The 10,560-nt window shown below is 51.9% G+C and overlaps 2 protein-coding genes across 2 annotated transcripts in view; one reads left to right on the top strand and one right to left on the bottom strand.

Moving 5' to 3' along the window:
- LOC144604774 (endosome/lysosome-associated apoptosis and autophagy regulator family member 2-like) overlaps positions 1–10,560 on the top strand; it is a 174,972-nt gene that overhangs the window by 76,545 nt on the left and 87,867 nt on the right. The window lies entirely within an intron of this gene.
- Positions 4,171–10,560, bottom strand: part of LOC144605052 (FERM domain-containing protein 4B-like) — a 36,177-nt gene continuing 29,787 nt past the window's right edge. The window contains exon 3 of the mRNA XM_078420094.1: positions 4,171–4,269. Within this exon, the coding sequence (XP_078276220.1) occupies positions 4,171–4,269 (99 nt within the window). The remainder of the gene's footprint in view (positions 4,270–10,560) is intronic.

The following is a 10,560-nucleotide window of genomic DNA, read 5'->3' as shown; positions in this document are numbered from 1 at the left end:
CCCCGCTCCCGTCCGGCAGAAGGTACAGAAGCTTGAAAGCGCGCACCACCAGACTCAGGAACAGCTTCTTGCCCTCTGTTATCAGGCTTCTGAACGGCCCTTACACAGGTTTTAGTTGAGTTCAGTTTATCATTGTCACGTGTACCGAGGTACAGTGAAAAGCTTCTTGGTCACTCGCTAACCAGACAGCGGAAAGACAATCCATGATTACAATCGAGCCGTCCACAGTTTACAGATACAAGATAAGGGAATAACGTTTAGTGCAAGGTAAAGCCAGTAAAGTCCAATCAAGGATAGTCCGAGGGTCACCAATGAGGTAGATAGTAGTTCAGCACTGCTCTCTGGTTGTGGTAGGATGGTTCAGTTGCCTGATAACAGCCGGGAAGAAACTGTCCCTGAATCTGGAGGTGTGCGTTTTCACACTTCTGTACCTCTTGCCCGATGGGAGAGGGGAGAAGAGGGGGTGGCCGGGGTGAGACTGGTCCTTGATTATGCTGCTGGCCTTGCCGAGGCAGCGTGAGGTGTAGATGGAGTCAGTGGGAGGGAGGGTGATTTAGTTTAGTTTAGAGATACAGCGCGGAAACAGGCCCTTACGTCCCACCGGGTCCGCGCCGCCCAGCGATCCCCGCACACTAACACCATCCAATACCCACCAGTGACAATTTTTACATTTTCCCAGCCAATTAACCTACAAACCTGCACGTTTTTGGAGTGTGGGAGAGTCAGTGGATGTGGTGTACCTCGACTTTCAGAAAGCCTTCGACAAGGTCCCACATAGGAGATTAGTGGGCAAAATTAGGGCACATGGTATTGGGGGTAGGGTACTGACATGGATAGAAAATTGGTTAACAGACAGAAAGCAAAGAGTGGGGATAAATGGGTCCCTTTCGGAATGGCAGGCAGTGACCAGTGGGGTACCGCAAGGTTCGGTGCTGGGACCCCAGCTATTTACGATATACATTAATGACTTAGACGAAGGGATTAAAAGTACCATTAGCAAATTTGCAGATGATACTAAGTTGGGGGGTAGTGTGAATTGTGAGGAAGATGCAATAAGGCTGCAGGGTGACCTGGACAGGTTGTGTGAGTGGGCGGATACATGGCAGATGCAGTTTAATGTAGATAAGTGTGAGGTTATTCACTTTGGAAGTAAGAATAGAAAGGCAGATTATTATCTGAATGGTGTCAAGTTAGGAGGAGGGGGAGTTCAACGAGATCTGGGTGTCCTAGTGCATCAGTCAATGAAAGGAAGCATGCAGGTACAGCAGGCAGTGAAGAAAGCCAATGGAATGTTGGCCTTCGTAACAAGAGGAGTTGAGTATAGGAGCAAAGAGGTCCTTCTACAGTTGTACCGGGCCCTGGTGAGACCGCACCTGGAGTACTGTGTGCAGTTTTGGTCTCCAAATTTGAGGAAGGATATTCTTGCTATGGAGGGCGTGCAGCGTAGGTTCACTAGATTAATTCCCGGAATGGCGGGACTGTCGTATGTTGAAAGGCTGGAGCGATTGGGCTTGTATACACTGGAATTTAGAAGGATGAGGGGGGATCTTATTGAAACATATAAGATAATTAGGGGATTGGACACATTAGAGGCAGATAACATGTTCCCAATGTTGGGGGAGTCCAGAACAAGGGGCCACAGTTTGAGAATAAGGGGTAGGCCATTTAGAACGGAGATGAGGAAGAACTTTTTCAGTCAGAGGGTGGTGAAGGTGTGGAATTCTCTGCCTCAGAAGGCAGTGGAGGCCAGTTCGTTGGATGCTTTCAAGAGAGAGCTGGATAGAGCTCTTAAGGATAGCGGAGTGAGGGGGTATGGGGAGAAGGCAGGAACGGGGTACTGATTGATAGTGATCAGCCATGATCGCATTGAATGGCGGTGCTGGCTCGAAGGGCTGAATGGCCTCCTCCTGCACCTATTGTCTATTGTCTATTGTCTATAAACCGAAGATCTCGGAGAAAACCCACGCAGGTCATGGGGAGAACGTACAAACTCCGTACAGACAGCGCCCGTAGTCGGGATGGAACCCGGGTCACTGGCGCTGTGAGGCAGCAGCTCTACCCGCTGCGCCACCGTGCCTCTGTTCGTGGCACTACTCTCTGGTTGCGGTAGGACAGTTCAGCTACACAGTTACATGGTCTCTTGGTATCAGTCACCAATGGTGTACGACCGTAACAGCTTTCCTTTGTTAGGCTGTAAGTGTGGCGCACAATGGGCCAAATTCACTCAAACACCCACTGGAAACGTGTCCAGTAAATCCCCCACACATCCACACCGTCTCCAACAACGACCCCCACTGTCTGACATGGAAATGAGACTTGGCAAACATTTATTTAATTGTCTGTGTGTGTCAACACAAAGTGTGCAGTATATTATGTGATGGACCATACCAGCAGAAGCACTTCATGTTATTCAAGAGGAATGCAAGACAATTTTACATACACATATAGTTTCCGCAGACAGACACAGAAAGCTGGAGTAACTCAGCGGGACGGGCAGCATCTGTGGAGAGAAGGAATGGGTGACGTTTTGGGTTGAGTTCTGGTCGCCCCCATTACAGGAAGGATGCGGAGACTTTGGAGAGGGTGGAGAGGAGGTTTGCCAGATACTGCCTGGATTAGAGGGTTCCAGCTACAGGGAGAGGGTACAGAGGAGGTTCACCAGACGCTGCCTGGATTAGAGGGCATTAGCTACACAGAGAGGTTGGAGAGGTTGGAGAGGAGGTTTGCCAGATACTGCCTGGATTAGAGGGTTCCAGCTACAGGGAGAGGGTACAGAGGAGGTTCACCAGATGCTGCCTGGATTAGAGGGCATGAGCTACACAGAGGTTGGAGAGGTTGGAGAGGAGGTTTGCCAGATACTGCCTGGATTAGAGGCATTAGCTACACAGAGAGGTTGGACAGACTGGGATTGTTTTCCCTGACAGGTCAGATGTTGAGGGGAGGCCTGATACAAGTGTATAAAATTATGGGAAGCAGAGATAGGGTAGACAGTCAGAGCCTTTTTCTCAGGATGGAAAAATCAAATACTGGAGGATATAGATTTAAGGTGAGAGGGGCAAAGTTTAAAGGAGATGTGTGGGGCAGGTTTATTACACAGAGGGGGGTGGGGGCCCGGAACGCGCTGCCAGGGGTGGGGGTGGAGGCAGATACGATAGTGGTGTTTCAGAGGGTTTTAGACAGGCACATGGATACGCAGGGAATGGAGGGACATGGATCACGTGCAGGCAGGTAAGAGTTGGTCTTGGCATGGTGGTCGGCACGGACTTTGTGGGCCGAAGGGCCTGTTCCTGTGCTGTACTGCGCTCTGTGGATTTAGAGAAAAATGGGGACTAGCCCAAAATAGCAACTTGACCAGAATGGACAAGTTGGGCCGAAGGGCCTGTTTCCGTACTGTAAAGCTCGATGACTCTAGTTCATGGCTGGCCCATATCTAGTCCTATCTCACACCTAGCGATGCCTTTGGTCAACAGAAAGCAGTCTTGTCCTCTGGTGCCTTTAATAATTGTCACGGAGGCATGAGTGGTGAGTGTGCACAATACAACAGCCATTAATGTCAGCATTAACCTGCAACACCATCAGTAACAAGGGAAACGCGCGTTCTGGGTAAGAGATTTCAATAAGCTTTGCAAACATAACTGGGTTAATAGAATCAGATCCTGCAAAAACTGCCAAGCCCTGAAATCTACTGATCACCCAATATAGTTCCTGCAAAATTAATTGTGAAATTGAGTTAGCAGAATCTATTCAGACACTGTGTTCCTGAATCTTTATCACAGCTAAAGACACATTTCACTCCTCCTCCTCCTACAGTGGTGCCTGAAATAAAAGACTTCGGCACGGTGGTGCAGCGGGTAGAGCTGCTGCCTCACGGCGCCAGAGACCCGGGTTCCATCCCGACTACGGGCGCTGTCTGTACGGAGTTTGTACGTTCTCCCCGTGACCTGCGTGGGTTTTCTCCGGGTGCTCCGGTTTCCTCCCACACTCCAAAGACGTGCGGGTTTGTAGGTTAATTGGCTTTGGTAAAATTGTAAATTGTTCCTAGTGTGTGTAGGATAGTGTTAGTGTGCGGGGATCGCTGGTCGGCACGGACTCGGTGGGCCGAAGGGCCTGTTTCCGCGCTGTATCTCTAAACTCTAGACACGGTTGGGCATATTCTTGCAGTTGCAGGACTCACGTATCATCCGTGAAGGCGATCCCAAAGTATTCCTTCTCCTTCAGACTGAAGTGCGAAGCCACCAGGTCCAGCAGCTCCTTGGCCAGGAGCTTGGGCTGTAAGAGACAAAACAGAACCATTAGCACACGTGGGCAGCACGGTGGTGCAGCGGGTAGAGCTGCTGCCTCACAGCGCCACAGACCCGGGTTCCATCCCGACTACGGGTGCTGTCTGTACGGAGTTTGCACGTTCTCCCCGTGACCTGCGTGGGTTTTCTCCGGGTGCTCCGGTTTCCTCCCACACTCCAATCACGTGCAGGTTTGTGGGTTAATTGGCTTGGTGTAAATGTAAATTGTCCCGAGGGTAGACACAAAATGCTGGAGTAACTCAGCGGGTCAGGCAGCATCTCGGGAGAGAAGGAATGGGTGACGTTGTTTCACTCTGTGAAACGTCACCTATCCATGTTCTCCAGAGATGCTGCCTGACCCGCTGAGTTACTCCAGCACTCTGTGAAACGTCACCTATCCATGTTCTCCAGAGATGCTGCCTGACCCGCTGAGTTACTCCAGCATTTTATTTCTACCTTCGATTTAAACCAGCATCTGCAGTTTTTTTCCTGTAAATTGCTCTCTCTCATATTCTCTCACACAACATAGAAAAGTGCATCACAGGAACGGGCCCACCAGCCCACGATAACCACGCTGAAAAATCATGATGACCACGTTGAACTCAATGGTTCAATGGTCCTTCATTGTCACGTGTGCCGAGGTGCGGTGAAATTTGATTTACCACACAGTCACAACACAAAAGTGACAAGATACTAAACTACATAAAGATTAAACATGACCAGCCACCGCAGCGGCGTGAGTAGGGTTGCCAACTTCCTCACTCCCAAATACGGGACAAAGGGTGACGTCACCGCCCTGCGCCCCACGTGACCTCACCCAGCCAGCGGCCACGTGCTCCCGGCCCGGGCGGCCGCCATTGTTGGAGCAGGAGCAGGTGGCCGCTGGCTGGGTGAGGTCACGTGGGGCGCAGGGCGGTGACGTCATCTTGTCCCGTATTTGGGAGTGAGGAAGTTGGCAACCCTATTAATACGGGACAAGGGCGGTCCCATACGGGACAAACTAACTTATCCCAAAATACGGGATGTCCCGGCTAATACGGGACGGTTGGCTTGTGAGAATCCCCAGGGCACACAGCATAAGCGGGATGCCACAGCCAGGAGTTCAATGTCCGGGCCACACGCACACGCACACACACACACGCGCGTTCCTTCACCGTGATGGGACCAGAGTTGTCCCGACCATGGTCACTCTCTCTGCAGTCCCCGTCCACACTCGCACCCAGACCTTGCGATGTCCCCATGGAGCCAGGTCCCGACAAACACCAAGACCACCGCACGCACGCCACTACCTCCGAGTCCCCACCGGCGCAGGCAGGGCGTCCATCTTGTTTATAGTGACCTCACGTTCCCCTCCGTGATGGAAGGTGAACAACGTTTACCGTCTTCCACCTCCGCCTGCACGTGATCCATGTCCCTCCATTCCCTGCGTGTCCACCCGCCTGCCTACAGCCTCTGGAACACCACGATCGTATCTGCCTCCACCCCCACCTCTGGCAGTGTGTCCCAGTCGCACACCCCCCTCTGTGTAATAAACCTGCCCCCACACACATCTCCTTTAAACTTTGCCCCTCCCCGACCTTAAAGTTCGTCTGCTGATTTGATTAGAAGTGATGATTACATTTTAGTTGAGTTTAGTTTAGAGATACAGCGGGGAAACGGCATTAGTCCCACCGTGTCCGCGCCGCCCAGCGGTCCCCACACGCCTCGGTACACGTGACTAGAAACGAAACTGTACTGAAATGGGACTGAACTGGGCTGAAAATGAGCAGGGTTGTGTGGACACGACCGACACAAGCCCAGGGCCAAGGCAGAGGGGTCTCTCCATCTTGTGTGTGATAGATAATCACAGCACCTTTGTTGCCACCAGTCTGAATACAGGCGCAGTGTGTTCACCGGCCTTTAATTCCAAGCAGATGTGGCCTGTTTCTGCATCGCAGTGACTGGGAGAGAGAAGGAACTCACGCCCAGCGTTACAGCGAAACACAACAAGGAGATGGTTTATCAAAGGGAAAGCGAGGAAGGACAAATAGGAGCAAGACACAGAGTGCTGGAGGAACTCAGCGGGTCAGGCAGCATCTGTGGAGAACATGGATAGGTGACGTTTCGTGTCAGGACCCTTCTTCAGACTAATTGTGCGGGTTTAGAAGGAAACCGGAGCACCCGGAGATAGGGGCCAAACGCAGGCAGGTGGGACTAGTGTAGATGGGGCATGTTGGTCGGTGTGGGCAGGTGGGACTAGTGTAGATGGGGCATGTTGGTCGGTGTGGGCAGGTGGGACTAGTGTAGATGGGGCATGTTGGTCGGTGTGGGCAGGTGGGACTAGTGTAGATGGGGCATGTTGGTCGGTGTGGGTGGGTGGGACTAGTGTAGATGGGGCATGTTGGTCGGTGTGGGCACGTTGGGCTGAAGGGCCTGTTTACACTCTGTCATTTTATGACTCTATATCAGGAAAGGAAGTGTGTGAATGTTTGCCTTCCTCTCAGTGTCAGTCCTCGGACTGTATTAGGTCACTCCCTCTCCCCCCCCTCTCCCATCAGGCAAGAGGTACACCTCACGCTGCCTCGGCAAGGCCTGCTGCAGAATCAGTCTCACCCCGGCCACTCCCTCTTCTCCCCTCTCCCATCGGGCAAGAGGTACAGAAGTGTGAAAACGCACACCTCCAGATTCAGGGACAGTTTCTTCCCGGCTGTTATCAGGCAACTGAACCATCCTACCACAACCAGAGAGCAGTGCTGAACTACTATCTACCTCATTGGTGACCCTCGGACTATCCTTGACTGGACTTTGCTGGCTTTACCTTGCACTAAACGTTATTCCCTTTATCATGTATCTGTTCACTGTGGATGGCTCGATTGTAATCATGTATTGTCTTTCCACTGACTGGTTAGTGCGCAACAAAAGCTTTTCACTGTACCTCGGTACACGTGACAATAAACTAATCTGAACTGAAGTGAACTTTACTGAGACCTCTATCTGCCAGCGTCGGCTGCTTCAGAGAGCAACGACCAATTTATTCAAGTACAGAAAGCTGTTTAACACCAGGCAACCTCGTTCCCTGCTTTAGGCACAGTCCTTATCGGCCGGTTTGCAATTTCCTGCTTATTTATTAGAAAAAAAAGATTGGAGAGCACTTTTAATTAAAAGTGTGGCCTTTCCTCTCTGATGGAGACTGGGTTGAATGTGGAGGCTGCCTTCAAATCATAATCAGTCATACACAGCCGAGAGGATTGCCCCTAAAGAACACTCCCATCCTGAGCCATGGAGTGAAACACTCGACTGTACACATCTCGACCCGAAACGTCACCCATTCCTTCTCTCCTGAGATGCTGCCTGACCCGCTGAGTTACTCCAGCGTTTTGTGAATAAATACCTTCGATTTGTACCAGCATCTGCAGTTATTTTCTTATACCAAACCTCTTCAATCGGTAGAGAGCAGACTGACTGGTTGCATCACGGCCTGGTTCAGCAACAAATACCCAGGGACGAAGGGGACCACAGAGAGTGGTGGACACTGCCTGGCCACACTCTCACTGACCCACACCACCCTGGCCACACTCTCACTGACCCACACCACCCTGGCCACACTCTCACTGACCCACACCACCCTGGCCACACTCTCACTGACCCACACCACCCTGGCCACGCTCTCACTGACCCACACCACCCTGGCCACACTCTCACTGACCCACACCACCCTGGCCACACTCTCACTGACCCACACCACCCTGGCCACACTCTCACTGACCCACACCACCCTGGCCACACTCTCACTGACCCACACCACCCTGGCCACACTCTCACTGACCCACACCACCCTGGCCACACTCTCACTGACCCACACCACCCTGGCCACACTCTCACTGACCCACACCACCCTGGCCACACTCTCACTGACCCACACCACCCTGGCCACACTCTTATCTCGCTGCTACCATGGGGGAGAAGGTACAGGAGCCTGAAAACCGTGACCTCCAGGTTAAGAACAGCTTCTTCCCAACAACCATCAGGCTGTTGAACGCTGCACAACACTGACCTCAGCAGCTGTGATCTTCTACGGACCGTGTCTTTGGTTGCACTACCGACTTTGGTGTTTTCCACACTAGTCTTGTCGTTACTGATTTATTGATTTTTTGGTGTATTTATATATGATCTATTAATCGTCGTTTATGGGCATGTAAAGCGACTAGGCTTGTATACACTGGAATCTAGAAGGATGAGAGGGGATCTTATCGAAACGTATAAGATTATTAAGGGGTTGGACACGTTAGAGGCAGGAAACATGTTCCCAATGTTGGGGGAGTCCAGAACAAGGGGCCACAGTTTAAGAATAAGGGATAGGCCATTTAGAACAGAGATGAGGAAAACCCTTTTCAGTCGGACAGTTGTGAATCTGTGGAATTCTCTGCCTCAGAGGGCAGTGGAGGCCAATTCTCTGAATGCATTCAAGAGAGAGCTGGATAGAGCTCTTAAGGATAGCGGAGTCAGGGGGTATGGGGAGAAGGCAGGAACGGGGTACTGATTGAGAATGATCAGCCATGATCACATTGAATGGTGGTGCTGCCTCGAAGGGCCGAATGGCCTCCTCCTGCACCTATTGTCTATTGTAATGCTGCTGCAAGTACAAGTGTGACAATTAAACGCTTGACTGTTGAAACCGACCACTGAGACAGGGAATAGAGACACACGCTTCATACCCCCAGCACACGCTTCATACCCCCAGCACACGCTTCATACCCCCAGCACACGCCTGAACACGGATTCACAGCGGTCAGTGGGGAAGCAACCAAGTGGACACGTTCTGAGCTGCTGACCCAGAGGGTCATAGAATCACACAGCACGCAACAGGCCCTTCAGCCCAACTTGCCCACACCGACCAACATGCCCAATCTACACTAGTCCCACCCGCCCACCATGCCCCATCTACACTAGTCCCACCTGCCCACACCGAACAACATGCCCCATCTACACTAGTCCCCCCTGCCCACACCGACCAACATGCCCCATCTACACTAGTCCCACCTGCCCACACCGACCAACATGCCCCATCTACACTAGTCCCACCCGCCCACCATGCCCCATCTACACTAGTCCCACCTGCCCACACCGACCAACATGCCCCATCTATACCAGTCCCACCTGCCCACACCGACCAACATGCCCCATCTACACTAGTCCCACCTGCCCACACCGACCAACATGCCCCATCTACACTAGTCCCACCTGCCCACACCGGCCAACATGCCCCAGGTACACTAGTCCCACCTGCCCACACCGACCAACATGCCCCATCTACACTAGTCCCACCTGCCCACACCGGCCAACATGCCCCAGGTACACTAGTCCCACCTGCCTGCGCTTGGTCCATATCCCTCCAAACCTGTCCCATCCAAGTCAAGTCAAGTCAAGTTTATTTGTCACATACAAGATGTGCAGTGAAATGAAAGTGGTAACGCCTGTGGATTGTGCTAAACTACAAAACAGAATACAAAAAAAAAAATAACACAAAAAATAAATGAAGACAGTAAATTAAATGAGTCCCTGGTGATATGAGAGTTAACAGTCCTGATGGCCTGTGGGAAGAAACTCCGTCTCATCCTCTCTGTTTTCACAGCGTGACAGCGGAGGCGTTTGCCTGACCGTAGCAGCTGGAACAGTCCGTTGCTGGGGTGGTAGGGGTCCCCCATAATGTTGCTGGCTCTGGATCTGCACCTCCTGATGTATAGGTCCTGCAGGGGGTCGAGTGTAGTTCCCATAGTGCGTTCTGCCGAACGCACTACTCTCCGCAGGGCCTTCCTGTCCTGGGCAGGAATAGATAGGTGACGTTTCACAGAGTGCTGGAGTAACTCAGCGGGTCAGGCAGCATCTGTGGAGAACATGGATAGGTGACGTTTCACAGAGTGCCGGAGTAACTCAGCGGATCAGGCAGCATCTGTGGAGAACATGGATAGGTGACGTTTCACAGAGTGCTGGAGTAACTCAGTGCAGGATGATGGTGGAGCTCGCGTGTGTAATCGGGCGTGGGATTGACCACATCCTCTTCAAGGACCGTGGGCTCATGGATCAACGTTTTATCCGGCTGACTGCTCCAGACAGGAACCACACTGCAGCACCCGACTACAGACCAGTAGCACAACCTCAGCACCATACAACCACGACCCACAATGTGCGTGTTGAACATGGTGCAAATTTAAACTCATTTCCTCTCCCCACAACGCCTCTAGGTCCTGAGAAAGCTGAGGAATTTCAGCATGACCTCAAGAACTCTCACCAACTGCTACAG

Source organism: Rhinoraja longicauda, chromosome 23 (assembly GCF_053455715.1).
Source record: "Rhinoraja longicauda isolate Sanriku21f chromosome 23, sRhiLon1.1, whole genome shotgun sequence".
In the NCBI taxonomy this organism is placed as follows: domain Eukaryota; kingdom Metazoa; phylum Chordata; class Chondrichthyes; order Rajiformes; family Arhynchobatidae; genus Rhinoraja; species Rhinoraja longicauda.
The sequence above is the reverse complement of the archived record's forward strand: the minus strand, read 5'-3'. Positions and strand labels throughout refer to the sequence as shown.